Below are 17,885 nucleotides of genomic sequence, written 5' to 3' on the forward strand. Positions count from 1 at the left end.
GGTTCGCTCGTCTACTTCCAGTCAATGCAACCTGAAATGAGCAGCTGAGGCATGCTCCCGATCCCGAGAATGTCCTTTCGCCAGATTGCGGTGCGGTTGTGTGCCTAGGCTGGAAGCTGTGGCACGGGGCAGTGCTCGAAGATGCCGTCGTAAATTAGTTTTCAAAATCCTCCCTCGAGTGCCGAACGAACATTTAGCCGAGCTACGCCATCCTCGTGTGGATGGAACCGCACGCAAAACCGTAAATCCAAATCCAACGCTCTGGTTCGCTCTGGATTGCAGCAGAAGACCCACCAGAATACGGCTGACGGACTGCCACCATACTCACCATTCACCACAGTTGGAACGTCGGGTTTGCAGGGGCGGGCAGGCGCTTTTGGAAAATGACATTATTCACGAAAGCAGAACGTCACACACTCGCTAGCTGTCGTCGTCGGTTGGTACAGCAAAGGCCACGGGTCGTGATAAAGTAGAAAATTGATCGAAAATAAGAATTACATAAAATAATAATTACAAACAAACCAAGAAAATGTTGTGCATCAATTTAGATTTCAATGCGCTCATATTTTTTTTTGCAAATAAGTATTTTCAAAAACGAGTCAAATTCTGGAACGTATAAATTAAAGTTGGTTATGAATCCATTCGGCATGGTTATGGTTGGCCGTAGTTCTCGACTGCGCCGCAACTGGTCTGATGGTGTGGACGAGCGCGCTACATACATCACAATCGTTCCGAAGATCGACCGAATAATGTCACTTTGGCTGGAACCCTGGCACAGATGCGATGGCGCTGCTTTGCTGGTGCTGGACCGGATTGGAAAGGATGGAAATGGTTTGTCACTAACAGAGCTGTTGAAATTTTGTACGGTGTATAGCGCAAGGCGCGTACGACGACGCAACGGACGATTGGGGCAGAAAAAATATCGGCATGAGAGAGATCCTTTCGATGGACGGAATCGAATTCCAAACAAAGCTGATTTACTTTCCAAACCAATGTAGGGATGCAGAAAATATATTCGTCTGGGAGTATAATTAATAGTACGGAAACTAATTCAAGCAATACTCTTTGAACAGGACTCCACTGTTTCAAGAACATAAGTTACAATACAAAGGCATTTACAATTCTTCGTACGGTACGTTTTGAAAACTGAAACGCCGATTCAAATAGCTCAACTAACTGTTATGAACCTCTGCTATTATTTCCTATAAATTTTCTTGAAAAGTCCCTTTTTATATTGAGGGTAACGGAAATCTGCTATCAAACACCTGGGGACTGGGGAGGCGAACCAGGTAGTGGAGATGGGTTGTAGGACAAAAGGTCGAAGGTCAAAACATCGAAAGGACAAAAGGTTGAAACAAAAAATCTCAGTCAGAAGGTCGAAGGACAAAAGGTCGAAACAAAAAATTTGAGTCAAAAGGTCGAAGGACAAAAGACCTAAAAAAGGGTTGTAGAACAAAAGGTCGAAGGTCAAAAGGTCGAAAGACAAAATGTTGAAGGTTAAAAGGTCGAAAGGACAAAAAGTCGAAGGATCATAAATGGGAGGTACAAAATTGCCCTTCTACGCATAGTTGTCCAATGTTAGTTTTTGTGGATTTTGACTTTTCACGATAGAGCAGTCTATTTTGATATATTACTTTTTGAAAACTCTAACAGATTTTAAACTTTGTTCGTAAAATCTTTGAAAACATGTTATACTCTGTACGGCTCTTCTAGCCCTCGAGGATTTCGGTCCGGAACCCAGAAGGGGAATCCGATTAAAACCCCAGGCCACTGGTCTGACCTACGGCAGCCAACGGGGTGGGCGCGGAAGGCCTCTTTTTGGTCCTCGAGTCCCAGAGTCGTTTTGAGGAAGCGGGGAGGCTTTCGGATCTGGTTAGCAACGGAATTGGAGGTTAGTTTTGCAAACTTTATTTACTCACTCGGAAACGATGTCTGGAAGCGCTACTTCTGTAAACCACAGAGTAATCGCTGACTGGACTGGCAAACTTGGCGATGACAGCAATCCGGTGGGACTGAAGTTGGTTACGCTAGCCTTGACGGTTGGGGTCCAATGACGACGGAACGACGGGCCGGATCGGTGAGTATCGTGATGGTACGGTATCTTGATAGGCTGGGTATAGAACGCTGGTGAGGGCGGTGAACGACTGATAGCACGGCGAGAATGGTGATATCGACGGCAACTAGAGACTGGCAGGCTGGCTGTGCGACGCACCGGCTCAGCGACTATCGCGATGGCGGTTCTAGCTTTGCAGGATTGATAGCGGGACAAGAATGGCGATGGCGACGGTAGTTGGCCAGCAGGCTTGCTGATCGATGGGTAGGGTTCGGGAAAATCACGATGGCGATGATAGCTTGACAGGTGGATCGAACAACGCGTATAGCGAGGCTCACCGGGCGACGCGCTGGGTCAGCGACAATCGCGATGGCAATGGTGGCTTGGCAGGAGTGGCGAAAATAGCGAGGCCGGCAATAGATCGGCCAGCAGGTTTACTAGACGACGGACAGGATCAACGGTAATCGCAATGGCGGCAATAGCCGGGCCGGCGGGGAAACGGTCGATGGCGCTGACGGAACGGACCGGGAAAGTGGTCACACTGTCGGCGTGACGAGTAGGCGGCCAGCATGATAGGCGAAAACCGCAATCTGTTGTGGCCACTCGATTGGCCGAATCTCGAACTTAGGACCAAACTGTCCTTAAGGACTAACACTGAGTCATTCACGTACAATTACCCGCACGTTTTTTAAACCAGCTCTAATTGGCTCTTCTGTTGCACAAAAACTAACCGTTCTCCACGAGGCTTCTCATCCAACTCCCGAAAACCATATATCTCCCGAGTCTTCTGTCCCCACAGTCATCCAGCTCTGTGCTCCCCATTCTCGACATTCGTCGTGTCATTTCCCGGCTTCCGTTCCCTGTGCTATCACCCAGCTACCAACAAGCGCCATCTGTTAGGGAGTTTGTCGTCCCCATTGGTTGGTAGCACATGCCCGCGTAATAGGGTTCTAAAACCATACCTCCGTTCCCATACACTATCCAAATAGTGAAAATCGCAATATAACTTTTCTCCACTGTTTTGGAACTTGCAATGTTACAAACAACATCAAGTCTATTTGTCCCATTGCTTAATTTCTACGCATAATGGTCTCGCAGTGATTAAATTCATCATTATGGCGGATTCTGTTATTTTATGGAGCAACACACATGAAATAGCTGTTGCACTGGTTTAATGGGGGTAATTTGTACAATACTCATTCTAAGCGACATAATCACTTCATCCACGTGGCAGGTTCACTTCCATAGATAAAGCATGTGGAGACATATGTCAATCGCAGTAGTCATTCACGAAATCATGCATTGAACGGGACTGATATGCGTAGAAACCATAAAACAAGTGCTCTATTTCTCGGCATAACTGTCCCGCCAAACTATTTTTATGATCGTTGACGCAAATTCTATTTGTGAGTGAAAAATAAGAATGATTTCAATGAAATTAAGTCTTCTGAATGGTTCTGTGATGTAATAATCCTACATTGCATTATGGTTATACGCCAGCAATGAAAACTAGTGTACAATTTCAAATACAATTTTCTCATTTGTCGTTTTTTGAATTTGGTACAAGCATGCGTAGAACGGCAGAAAAGGTCAAAACAAAAAATCTTAGTCAAAAGACCGAAAGCAAAAAAGGGCGAAACAAAAAAAATAGTCAAAAGGTCGAAGGACAAAAGGTCGAAAGGATGAAAGGTCGAAAGAACGGTTGCAGGACAAATGTTCGAAGGTTAAAAGGTCGAAAGAACAAAAGGCTGAAGGGTATAAAGATCGAAGGACAAAAGGTCAATAGTGTTGAGAAAAAACGGTACACCTAGTCTAAGAGATGAATGCATGTATTAGATAATTAGCAAATAAAATTATATATAAAAAAAATAAAAAAAAGGAAAAAAGGTCAAAAGTCAAAGGTCGGAGGGTCAAAAGGCTGAAAGGTCGAAAGATCGAAAAAACAAAAGATAGAAATAACGGTTGCCGGACAAAAGGTCAAAAGTGAAAAGGTTGCAAATCAAAAGGTCGAAAGTCATAATATCTAAGGTCAAAAGGTCTAAGGAAAAAAAAGTAAGATGGGATAAGAGGTTGAAATTACAAAAAAAATAGGCAAAACGTCGAGTGTCAACCAACCATTCTTCTGCACATTTATGTTTATTTGGGCTTCATCTGATAATATTTCATTGTAGATTTTTTCCTTCTTTTAATCGTAGGCTTTTCTTTCGACTTTCGTACATTTATTTTTAATTGTGTTTAACCTGATTTCCATTATTGAATTTTTCCTTTTTTAAGTCATATGCAGTTTTTTCAAGTTTCACATATTTGTATTTATTTGTGTTTCAGCTGATTATAATTTATTTTTGATTTTTTCCTTCTTTTAATCATAGGGCTTTTTTGAAGTTTTGCATATTTATATTGAAATTTTCACCTGTTAATATTTTATTCTACAATTTTCCCTTTGTTCAAACATAGGGTATCTTTCAGAGGTGTATTGTATAAATAAATATCTTCGCCGTAAAAGTGTTGCTAGGCTTTATTTGCGTAAATTTTGATTCCTGAAACTAGTTCTTCAATTATTTTCATCAAAATGAGCATTCGAAATATTTTTTTTTGGTTTAGTGTACCGTCTTCTGATGATAATAATGTTATTTTTATGTGCTTAAAAGACGATACATTTGAACGGGAGTAAAATTTATTTTGACGTAAATATAAACAAATATTTTAAATTTATTCTTATTATTAGAAGCTGTTACGTTACGCTGTAAAGCAGGGAGGGATAAAGAATTTCCCAAATTTGCGTCACGTAGTTTGTGAACGGACCCTTGTTATTGTTTCATTTTATGAAGTAAGCTAGTTGCCCTCTAACGCTCAACAGCACCTTTAGACGGGATACTTTGATATTTTTTTGTAATTTTTAATTGCTCAGATTTCAAAAAGTTTTTGATGTTGATCAATAATATAAAGTTCAATGCTTGTTCAAATCTGGTTAAAAATTAATTCTTAACTATCCAAACAACACATGTGTGGTATAGAGGTTTCCGTAACCTATATACAACTGAATTCGATTACATTTAAGTTGTGGTAACAAGTTGGCCTGATTTGTGTTGCTAAGGTAGAAAAACAAAATTCTAAAAAGGGGAAATTGATGAAATCGAGAACATAATTTTCTTGCTTACAATATGTTCAGATCGGTTTTAGAAAGCAAAATAGTGATTTTGAGGGAAAACAAAAATTTTGGGTGGTTGAATTAACTCATAAGAACAGCCTATGATTAATGGAACGAACCTCCAATATCTGTCTATTCGAATTTTTTGGCGACCTTTTGTCTCTTCTATCTTTCGTGCTTTCGACCTTTTGACCCAATTATTTTTTCAACCATCTTTTCCTTCAGCTTTTGTCATTTTTTTGACCTTCTTTTCCTCCGACCTTTTGTCCTTCGACTTTTTGACCTTCGACCATTCGTCCTTTCAACCTTTTGTACTTTCGACCTTTTTTCCCTTCGACCTTTTGTCCTTTCGACCTTTTGCCCTTCGACCTTTAAACCATCGACCATTCGTCCTTTCGACCTTTTTTCTTTCGACCTTTTGTCCTTTCGACCTTTTGTCCTTCGACCTTTTGACCTTCGACCTTTTGACACAGATTCTACTAGAATCTTCAGGTGAAAGAATCTTCAGATCATAAATCTAATAAATCCTAGAAATCCTAAATTTTAAAATTCTAGGATAATGAACTTCTAAATTCTTAAAATATCTTAATCCTGAGAACCTAAATTCCGAAGTCCAAAATCCTTAAATCCTGTAATATTAGAGTCCCAAAATTTCTTAATCCGGCGCACACTTCTACCTATAAACCACAACCACAAAATTCTCAAATTTCAAAGTCATCAAATACTTACATTTAAAACACATAAAATTCTAAAATACTTCAATTCCAAAACTAAAACAATATAAATATAAATAATAAAATCATAAATGCCTACAACACTATAATTCTTAAATTCTAAAATCCTAAAATCTAAAAATCCAAAATTCCAAAATTCTAAAAACCCCAAATCCCAAAATCATAAAACCCTAAAATTTTAATATCCCAAAATCCCAAAATCCCTAAACACCTAAATTCCTGTAATCTTGAAATCCTATTAAAAAAAATCTCAAATCCTTAAATCTTAAAAACCTTGAGTCCCAACATCCCAATAGCCTATAATCCTTAAATTCTGAATTCCTTAAATTATAAAATAGTAAATTCCTAATTTCCTAAGATCCTAATGTCCCAAAACCCTAAAATCCAAAAATCCTAAGAACTAAAAATTCAAATATCATTAAATCCTAAGATCCTAGAATTCTGAAATCATAAATCCTGAAATCCTAAAATCCTAAAATCCTGGAATTCAAAAATTCTAAAATTTCAAAATCCTAAGATCCTTATCCACTTATATCACACTATTTGTATAAATAGTAATTCTAAAATTCTTAAATTCTAAAGTCTAAAATTCTAAAATTCTAAAATTCTAAAATTTTAAAATTTTAAAATTCTAAAATTCTAAAATTCTAAAATTCTAAAATTCTAAAATTCTAAAATTCTACAATTCTAAAATTCTAAAATTCTAAAATTCTAAAATTCTAAAATGCTAGAATGCTAAAATTCTAAAATTCTAAAATTTTAAAATTCTAAAATTCTAAAATTCTAAAACTCTAAAATTCTAAAATTATAAAATTATAAAATTATAAAATTTCTAAAATTCTAAAATTCTAAAATTCTAAAATTCTAAAATTCTAAAATTCTAAAATTCTAAAATTCTAAAATTCTAAAATTCTAAAATTCTAAAATTCTAAAATTCTAAAATTCTAAAATTCTAAAATTCTAAAATTCTAAAATTCTAAAATTCTAAAATTCTAAAATTCTAAAATTTAAAATTCTAAAATTCTAAATTCTAAAATTCTAAAATTTAAAATTTAAAATTCTAAAATTCTAAAATTTAAAATTCTAAAATTTAAAATTTAAAATTCTAAAATTTAAAATTCTAAAATTCTAAAATTCTAAAATTCTAAGATTTTAAAATTCTAAAACTTCAAAATTCTAAAATTCTAAAATTCTAAAATTCTAAAATTCTAAAATTCTAAAATTCTAAAATTCTAAAATTCTAAAATTCTAAAATTCTAAAATTCTAAAATTCTAAAATTCTAAAATTCTAAAATTCTAAAATTCTAAAATTCTAAAATTCTAAGATTCTAAGATTCTAAGATTCTAAAATTCTTAAATTCTAAAATTCTAAAATTCTAAAATTCTAAAATTCTAAAATTCTAAAATTCTAAAATTCTAAAATTCTAAAATTCTAAAATTCTAAAATTCTAAAATTCCAAAATTCTAAAATTCTAAAACTCTAAAACTCTCTAAAATTCTAAAATTCTAAAATTCTAAAATTCTAAAATTCTAAAATTCTAAAATTCTAAAATTCTAAAATTCTAAAATTCTAAAATTCTAAAATTCTAAAATTCTAAAATTCTAAAATTCTAAAATTCTAAAATTCTAAAATTCTAAAATTCTAAAATTCTAAAATTCTAAAATTCTAAATTTCTAAAATTCTAAAATTCTAATATTAAAAAATTTAAAAATTCAAAAATTCAAAAATTAAAAAATTCAAAAATTCAAAAAATTAGAAATTCAAAAACTCAAAAATTTAAAAATTTGAAAATTTAAAAATTCAAAAATTCAAAAATTTAAAGATTTAAAAATTTAAAAATTTTAAAATTCAAAAATTTAAAAATTCGAAAATTCAAAAATTCAAATATTCAAATATTCAAAAATTCTAAAATTCTAAAATTCTAAAATTTTAAAATTCTAAGATTCTAAAATTCTAAAATTCTTAAATCCTGAAATTCTGAAAATCTAAGATTCTAAAATTCTAAAATTCTAAAATTTTAAGATTTTAAAATTCCAAAATTCTAAAATCTTAAAATTTTAAAATTCTAAATTTCTGAAATTCTAATATTCTAAAATTTTAAAAGTGTAGAGTATCTTAGCTTAGATTGATTGATCGCTCGTAGTTGCTACTCCAATATGACCAGATAATCTGGTCTTGCACTTGCAGACTAGCAGTAATAAATGTTGAATTTATTACAAAATAAAAAATCACACAATTAAAGGTAAAAAACTAGCACTAATCTTCAATGCACAACTACTAATGATATCAATTGCTTTGCTTGGTCATACTGGCGCTTGCTTAGTGAGAAGATTAGGATGCAGTCACTCGCTCAATGCAAGCCGTGTCCACTTCTGCACTTTCCACGAGTTCACGTAGAGTTTTTATTGGAATTTTAGAGTTGCCAGTATAATCAGGTTGAAAGTATTCCAGTTATAGAATATGAGAAATATAGAAAGGAACAAAGTTAAAGAATATCTAGGATCATTGCTTTAGGATGATGTTTATGGTAGGTAATTTTTATGATCTAACTAAATTTGTCTTGAAATTTTCAAACTTCATTTGGCAAAATTCTATTAGCTGGAGTTCACTTTTTGACTTCATAATAATATCTTTAATTATTTCTATTTTTAGAAAGAATGAAGAGTAAATATGTCGGTAATATATGAAAGCTTTATAAAATTTATTGTTGGGCTTGTGATGCGAACTTACGCTTTTCGTCTAACAGTATCCAAAGACTCACCTGGAAAAGGAGAAGAAATCAAGCATTAGAAAATTTCACCGTTGATTTAAACTGCCATGTGCCTAGCCTAGCGAACGAAAACTCAGCTTCCCACACGTGACAAAGCTTCTCCCCCCATCTTGATCTGACGCCCAAATTGAAAATCACTCAACCGTTCTAATCTAAAATTGTCTGTCATGACCCAAATTCTCCCGAAACGCAACCCGAGCGTCGATCGTCAACCTCGCTGGCCTCAGAAGACGAATACTGCAAGCAAGAGACGTGCGTCACCTTCGTTCCCGGCTCCTGTGGGTGGCTTGGCCCGCATCTGCCCTCGGATGGATTCAATCAGCAATAACGAGCAGCGCCGTTGCGTTGTGGGGACGAATCCGTCTGTTTCTTGAATCGCTCGAAAGGATCTCCAGAGCATACCCATCTACATACACAAAGACACCAACGCACACACTTATCTCTTTGATTGGGTGGTGGCGGTACGGGTGCTGGTCCTTTACAGTTGACGACGCTCGTTTCACGTTTGAAGTCTTGGCAGCATAGGGCCACCACACAGCACCAGCAGCCGTACATCACACACATGTTCGGTGTTCATCTACCTTTCGCCCGAGTCAGGGAAGGTAAGGTGAGTTGGAACGAAAGGTAGGCAAACATGATTGGTTTTAGACGAGCGCTAACGAAACGGCAAGATTTAATTTGGGTTATCCATTTTCAGAGAAGAGGGGAATGACACATTTTGGAGACGGTCTTGATTGCAGGTAGCGTTAGCACAGGTTGAACTACATCGAAACTAAAATATATTCGTTTCATAAAAGAGCAAAAGCATGTTACAAAATAAATTTGATTACTTAAGTCGAAGTTCTTCTAACACAAAGTGATGTGAAGGATCGTTGACCATTTGGTTCGTCATGCTGATCTCGACAAGGTCAACGATCGCATCACCTTGTCTATTTTCTTCTAAGATCGGAGTCATTGTGTGTCCAACTGGTTCGACCGTGTTTACTGATAGACTATTTTTCCAAATAATGTATTTTGATATGGTACATTTCCTTTCCTACCAAACAAATCGACTATTTTTAACGATCCTGAACCGCCCATTAATAACATCATCTATCAAGGATTACCCACCTTGATGACTTTTCCTCCATTCATTGCGGTCCGTAAATATAATACGATTGTCACTTACATACGACCAGCACAGGCATTTTACGAAGGTTGAATAAACGCCCTCCATGAAAATTGTCCTCTGCTGATAAATCTCAAATGACTACTTTTCTGCAGCAATAGCCATGCCATCCTCATTGAGGACATCTCTCACAGAATTAAGGTCATCGTGATTGCACAACCAGTCGTTGATTGTATTTCAAAAGGCGGACATGACATACGACCGGTTATGTCGATCCCCACATTAATGGTCGCATCAAATGCAGACAGAGAATTTAGCTCCGGAAGGCTCCTTGAATCCGAAGCATGCCCGCACAACAAGAGCTCATTCGTTTTCATTTGCGAAATAGTGGAAGAAATGGGAATCCCTGACCTAATGCTCTCAATAGCGATTGTATGCCTGTTAGACATATATATGCATAATGCATGTTTTAGAGAGGATCCTCTTCCGATGCTGAAATCTGACATAATGGAGATGCTAATTCTTTGCTTATTTAGACACGTGAGTTGACATGATACTTGGGAGGCTCCGGGATAGGCAGTGTGGCGGACTTTTCATGAAGAGCTTAAGCTTGAGTTTGTGCTCGATTGAGTTGGTACTCCATTATAACCAGATCAGCTGTTTATTGAAAAAAGAACAATCAAACTATAGTCCACAATGGAGCAAGAATTCATCACGAGCTTGAACATAAAATTCCCCGACTATTGCAGCAAGGGTTGGAACAAATATTTGAAATAACTCCCCCTTTTAGTCTTTACCAGCTTCGAAGTGGAAGGACTTCGTTTTAGTGTGTACAACTTACATGTAAATTGTGTATTCTGTAAAGGTATTTGTGACTACTTCACTTCCTTACGAAAACTATTTCAAAAATAGCATTACACTGGATTCTGTTTTTACACGATTTACATTTTCTTAATTTTCCACCCATCCTAAATGTTTAATGCATATTAATTATCATGTGAATTTTCTTTGCTTTATTCTGGATTTTTTTAATCATCATGTTGCGAAGATTTTGGTGGTAAATTGACGTCAAACGATCAAAAACACGAGCGAAAAAAAAATCGTGTAGAAACAGAAACCTGTATATATATTCCGGAAAGACAGACTTCAAGATAACAAGATTTAAACATTTGACCGTTTTTCTAAAGACCTCTTCAGACCTGAAACCGGGTGGATTTTTTCAATTGATCCTACTTGTTTACTAAAGTGAAGGACCATTGGTACTTCGCGTGTCTGAAGGAACCCGTGTAGCACAACTTCGACCGATTTGGTTGAAGCAACTCACTCATATATGACTGGTCTTGGTCATACAGAGGTCACAGTAACTCGGGAATGACAAGTGTGTTGGTTGGGAATAAGATGGACCCCATCTCGCGGTCTTGAGCCTCATATTCAGCAACTCATATCCTTACTCATGGAGCCAACCGGGATTCGAGCAACCAACCCCGGTGGGAACTATGATCGGGGCGAGTGGAATCTGACATTTCCTGACTAGATTTTATTCGCAACAAGTTGCTTTCGACAGGGAATGTGGTCCCATTGTTTGCAATTGAAAATTGCCCGGATCGATTACATTTCGGAATTATTGAAAAATCTTTTTTTTTTTATCCAAAAGTCCCCCCTTGAAAAAAAAAATCCTACATAAAAAAGGGGGATGGTGACAATGCATATTACTTAATGCAAAAACATGTAAAATTATATGGAAAATGCGATCTATTTCCTTTGAGAGCTTTTTTGATCTTTCTAATGTGATTTTTTATTATTTTTTTTATATTTTTATGATGCATCATCGCCGCTAGGTGGATTTATCTGGATCTTTTATTTTTATTTAGGAACAGGGAAAGCCCATTTGAGTAGAGCAACTAAGGATCTCCAAATGATGATCTTACTAACTAGCTAACTAATGTGCAAAACTGTGTGAAGATTTCGGGTGAACACTCCAGTTCGTTCGAATCGCGCCGGGGACTAAGACAAGGTGATGAACTTTCGTGCCTGTTGTTCAACATTGTGCTAGAAGGTGTCATGCGGAGAGCCTGGTGTAACAGCCGGGGTACGATTTTCAACAAATCCAGTCAATTTATTTGTTTCGCGGATGACATGGACATTGTCGGCCGAACATTTGCAAAGGAGTAATTCTCGCTGAAACCTGGCCACTATTTGCACGAGGTTCTTAAAAATGCCTAAATTTATATTCTTTCGAAAGCTTTCGGCAAGTATATTAAGAATCCGAGTTAAATTCTTCAGAAAGATGAACCCCTCGTTAGTCATACACGAAATCATTTTAATGGACCCCTCGATTTTTGTCAATTCTTGACTCATCAAAACTGTCATAGCTCCAACATTTCTCAACCGATCTTAGAGATCAGCATATCGTTGGAAAGAGGAAGAGTGTATCCTCAATTTGCAATAATAAAAATATAAGAAGTTGTTTTGAATTTGGCCGCCATCTTGGATTTCTTTTTGAAAACTATTTTTCTGTCAGGTTTGCAACCACCAATTTTAAATTCTATGATGGAAAGCTTAGCTTATATTGTGCATTGTGTCCGAAAATCTCAGATGTATGTTTTTTCTATTAAAAGTTATGTACGATTTACCAATACCAAATTTCTTGAGTTATTTAATACAATAACTTGAATACGGCTCCGTTATGCTTCACACTTTTGAGCCCTTCAAATAAAATACTGTTGTAGATATGCTTTTCATTTTTGAAACACATTTGGCTTAGAATAGTGTATGAAATCAAGGAACTGACGTCGTAGTACCACATTAACCATAAAAATAATATTCGTTGGTCAGATGGCCCTTCAAAATATAATTTGGAAAATCGTACATAACTTTTGATAGAACCATACTGCCGCTAACCGCAAGTCAGACTTATCTGTATATGGACGCCATATCCAGATAAGTCTGACTTGCGGTTAGCGGCAGCATACACCTGAGATTTTCGGACACAATGCACAATATAAGCTAAGCTTTCCATCGCTGTATGATTATTCAAAATCGGCGGTTGCGAACTTGGCGGAAAAATAGTTTTCAAAAAGAAATCCAAGATGGCGGCCAAATTCAATATGGCTGCCTATATTTTTATTATTGCAAATTGAGGATACACTCTTCCTCTTTCCAACAATATGCTGATCTCTATGATCGGTTGAGAAATGTTGGAGTTATGACAGTTTTGGTGAGTCGAAAATTGACAAAAATCGAGGGGTCCATTAAAATGATTTAGTGTATAACTAACGAGGGGTTCATCTTTCTGAAGAATTTAACTCGGATCCTTAATATACTCGCCGAAAGCTTTCGAAGGAATATAAATTTTGGCATTTTTAAGAACCTCGTGCAAATAGTGGCCAGGTTTCAGCGAGAATTACTCAAAGGTGGCAGAACTGTACACTCGTCTGAAAGTAACAAAAGTTGGACTGGTGGTGAATGCTTCAAAGACCAAGTACATGCTTGTGGGCGGAACCGAGCGCGACAGGGTCCGCCTGGGAAGCAGTGTTACGATAGACGGGGATACCTTCGAGGTGGTCGAGGAATTCGTCTACCTTGGATCCTTGCTAACGGCTGATAACAATGTTAGTCGTGAAATACGAAGGCGCATCATCTGTGGAAGTCGGGCCTACTACGGGCTCCAGAAGAAACTGCAGTCAAAAAAGATTCGCCACCGCACCAAATGTGTCATGTACAAGACGCTGTTAAAACCGGTAGTCCTCTACGGACATGAAACATGGACAATGCTCGAAGAGGACAGTGTGTGGCGGCGAAGAATGAACCACGAGCTTGCCCAGCTCTACGGCGAACCCAGTATCCAGAAAGTAACTAAAGTCGGAAGGGTACGATGGGCACGACATGTTGCAAGAATACCGGACAACAACCCTGCAAAGATCAAAATTTCTCCAATCCGGCAGGTACGAGACAGCGTGGAGCACAGCGAGCGAGATGGGCAGACCAGGTGCAAAACGCCCTGGCGAAGGTGGGGCGTATTCGAGGATCGAGCCTCGAACCGTGTATTGTGGCGTCAAATTGTTGATTCAGTGTTATCTGTTTAGATGTAGATTAAATAAATGAAATGAATAAAAAAGAAAAAAAAGGTGGAGATCAATCAGCATGCATCTATCTTCATATCTGGGAAGGTGGATTGAGTCGTTCCAGGGTAGATGACGAAGATAACAAACAAATTTAGAAAAATATATATAGCTCTTTTAGTGGAATGTATTCAACCGTCTAAGACGAATTAAGTACTGTCCATTTAATTCCACCAGTTAATTTTCGTTATCTTTGCAGATACGTATTTCGACCACAACTGTGTGGTCGTCTTCAGTGCCTTGTACTTGACTCGACTTGCCGTATGGATTAAGCCATATGGATTCCATTTTGTTAAATTCCATTTGTGTAATAATGACAACTGCATATTAGAGTGTGGAACAAACTTATGAACAAAACCAAGTTTTTAGACAGTGAATATCTTAAAAGTATTAAACAGTTTTCTTTAAAGTTTAATATTGTACCTAGAAAAAAAAAACACCAAGGTCTTTAATAAATGAAACCCTATTTATAGATTCACCTTCTATCGAGTAATTCAAGAGGAAAGATGAGTGCTTTCTCGTGAATGATATAACGGAGCATTTAGATGGATTCAAACACATACGATTGATGTTGCTCAAGTTTTGAAAGGTTTTGATCTCTTCTTGCAGAGTAGCAGCATCCTGGAGACTGCTTACTTCATAGAAAAATTATAAATCATCAGCTTATGCAGATTTTTGGCATTTGAGTTGGAAGTTAACATCGTTTGAGCATGATTGACCGATACTTGGGACTAACATCATCCTCAATGTGTAAAAACTGATAATCAAGCAGTACCGGCGCTGGCCGTGTCCGAATGCAGGTCAATTAAGGAATGAGTAGGAGAATGTTGACGTGATACTTGCTTTGATGGAAGCCGACGAGTCATCTGCACTTCCACGAAAAAATCACTGGGATATTGGATATATGGGATAAGGGGATGAGCGAGGTTCGTTTTGGTAAACGATATGTAACGTGTAGTTGAAACGCACAACGCAGTACAAAATAACGCGTACTTTGATTTAACTTTTCACGTTCATCACGCACACGTTCGATCGCGCACTATTTTTTCCCCCAATCGCACAAAGCATAATTGAATAACGCGGACCTCCAGATCGTTCTGCACTTTGAAACACGTTCGATCGCGCACTAATTAATATTCTTTTGAACAGCACCAGACAGAACAAAATAACACGAACCTCGAGATCGTTCTGTTGTCCGAAACACGTTCGATCGCACACTAAATAAAATGTTCTGACTGACTGAATAAAATTATACGGATCTCAAGATCATTTAGCACTCCGAAACACGTTCGGACGCACACTAATCTATTTTCTTTTTGGCCGACCAAGAGGAACAAAATAACGCGAACCTCTAGATCGTTTTGCTCTACGAAACATGGTCGATCGTGCACTAAATTATTTTCTCTAAGACCGAACAAGACAGAATAAAATAACGCGGACCTCGAGAACGTTCTGCACTCCGAAATATGTTCGATCGCGCACTCATTCATTTTCTTTCCGACCGCACAAAGCTAAACAAAATTACGTGGACCTCGAGATCGCTCTGCGCTTCAAAACACGTTCGATCGCAAACTAATTCCTTTCTTTTTGACTGTACAAAGCAGAACGATCGCGCACTTAATAAATTTCCTCTTTGACCGCACCAGACAAAAAAAAAGGTGGACCTCGAGATCATTTTGCACTCCGAAACGCGTTCGGACGCGCACTAAACAGTTGTTTTTTGCCGATCAGCTGGAACAATATATCGCGGACCAAGAGATCGCACTCCAAAACACGGACGATTGCATACTCTACTTGTCACGAGTTCTTGCGGGATTTATAGGAATCTTTGTGGTTAGGTTCGTTCGAGGGATAGAGGTTCTTCTTGGTTACCGAGTTGCCAATGTGATGGAAAAATAGTTAAAGGAATACTGTAATTGGATAGAAAAAGGAAAAGTATGGAAATCCATTTCCAAAATCCAAATCAGCCCGATCCCCAAACCCCCAATACTTTTTGAAACAACGCAATAAATCTTTTTTTTTAAATATTATTGACTTAAGAATTTTCTTTCAAATATCCTTTCGACGAAACGTCATTCAACTAAATGTACCAAGATTATTCAATAAAAAATCCTTCTTCTATGGCTCTTCACTCCAACTGGAACTAGGCCTGCTTTTATACTTACTATTATACAAGCATATCCCCCTCACAGACAACCAGAATGCATGCATAATAGAATTGTTTTTTTTTTTGTTATGCGATGCCTATGCACACAATTTACGCGAAAACGCTTTTTACGTATAAAAGTGGAGGCGATATATGTGTATTTCTTAACCGACGTTGCCCGGTAATGTATGCGATGTGCACGATTTTTATGCGAGTTCGTTCGTTTCACATTGCGATGTAGTTTGTGATAACAAGCAGATAGATAATCCGATTTCATTTGAATTTGTTGACAGGAATATGCGATGACAATAAATGAAACAGGAATTAACAACATCCTAGACCGGGCCGAGAATCAAACTCGCCATCTTCGGATTGGCAATCCCACGCCTTTGCTAGCAGGGCAGACCCGTCCAAATCATTAGTAGATTGGACACTAGTGATACTAATGTTTTACTTTTGAGATCCTTATCTAGAATGCTATTAGAAATTAAAAAGGGGGGTGGTCCTTGATTCCAGTCTTAAACAAAAATAACAAAAGTATGAGGATTACTACTCCTGGCCACGCTTATCTTCACCGTAACCAGAAAGAGAAAAAGGAGGTGTTCCTGTAGCGCTTACTTAACGAGAGGCCGAGAGGACTTAGCGACACCCTCATAAGTACCACGGAGTTGGATAATGAGGAAGGTATTCGTTGGATCAGGATTTGCCTGTAGCTGGCAATATAACCGTGGTAGATCTCACCCCGTAACACACCACGTAAAGGTGACAGGGCAGATCCGTCCAAATCGTTGCGTTGCGTTGCGTTGTAACAGAGTATTTCGTAGATTGCATACTGATAGCTGTCATGTATTTTCTTTAACTTTCTTACCCCAACTGCTTATGGATTACTATTTGGGATTTAATAGCAACCCAATTGGGGGTCAAAAATGATAAAGCATGAAAGCTACCATTGCCGGCCACGCCCATCTTCTCTGTTACTAAGGAAGGGAAGGAAATGATGATATGACATCTACTTAACGAGAGGCCAGCGACTCACCGACGCCCTCATAGATGTCAAGGAGTTGGATGGTTGGTAGGGAATATAGTTTAGGAATATCATCATAAGCAAATGATATAATGCGTTTAAACAGACGTTGGGAGTGACCATGCTAAGAAATTTTGTCACTCCATTGTTAATTGTCCTGGGATGGGGCGAAGCTATTAAACTTGCCCTGGCTACCCAAGTAGGACACATGTCCCACATAGATTACTGCAACGGATATGCGACTAGATTTGGTCACTATCAAGTTGCTGCAACCATTTTAGTCTGACTTGTGCTGCTCGGGTAATTAGCCTAGGTTAAAGCGCCATTGTTCGCTCTCTGAAACGAGAAAGAATATAAAATATATTAATTTTCCCTTCCCCTTATGCGATCCCAATTGAAATTATGTACTCATATTAATATATGCCCTTAGTAATAAGCGAAAACCAATATGTAACTTTACAATCACAGAAAATTTTATCGAGAAAATAGAAATATTGAGGAAAGCCAATAACAGTCTGTACTTTGGTTGAATCAAATTTAGTTGTATTCGGAAATTACTCGATCGAAACGTCGGATCAACCTATTGCTTCAAACGGGAATGATTCAAAGATGTTTTTCACCACAAACTACGAAACATTCGCCATCGACCAGAATATTGTATTGATGCTTCGGCGGTACACTAGTCGAAGAAAACTGACGAAAAACTACGCAGAAGAAACTTTAATCAATTCCTCGTCAGATTCTGCAACTAGTATGGTGATAGGTAACGATGATAACGGT

The 17,885-nt window shown here is 37.4% G+C and overlaps 1 protein-coding gene across 2 annotated transcripts in view; it reads right to left on the bottom strand.

Moving 5' to 3' along the window:
• Positions 1–17,885, bottom strand: part of LOC134205078 (sterile alpha motif domain-containing protein 5) — an 872,402-nt gene that overhangs the window by 457,310 nt on the left and 397,207 nt on the right. The window contains exon 3 of one of the 2 annotated variants that reach the window (XM_062679978.1): positions 621–803. The exons of the other annotated variant lie outside the window; for it this stretch is intronic. Coding sequence (XP_062535962.1) covers positions 753–803 — 51 coding nt within the window. The 3' untranslated portion in view covers positions 621–752. Of the gene's footprint in view, positions 1–620; positions 804–17,885 lie in introns of those variants that run through there. 2 annotated transcript variants of the gene reach the window in all.

This window comes from Armigeres subalbatus, chromosome 1, assembly GCF_024139115.2.
Source record: "Armigeres subalbatus isolate Guangzhou_Male chromosome 1, GZ_Asu_2, whole genome shotgun sequence".
Classification (NCBI taxonomy): domain Eukaryota; kingdom Metazoa; phylum Arthropoda; class Insecta; order Diptera; family Culicidae; genus Armigeres; species Armigeres subalbatus.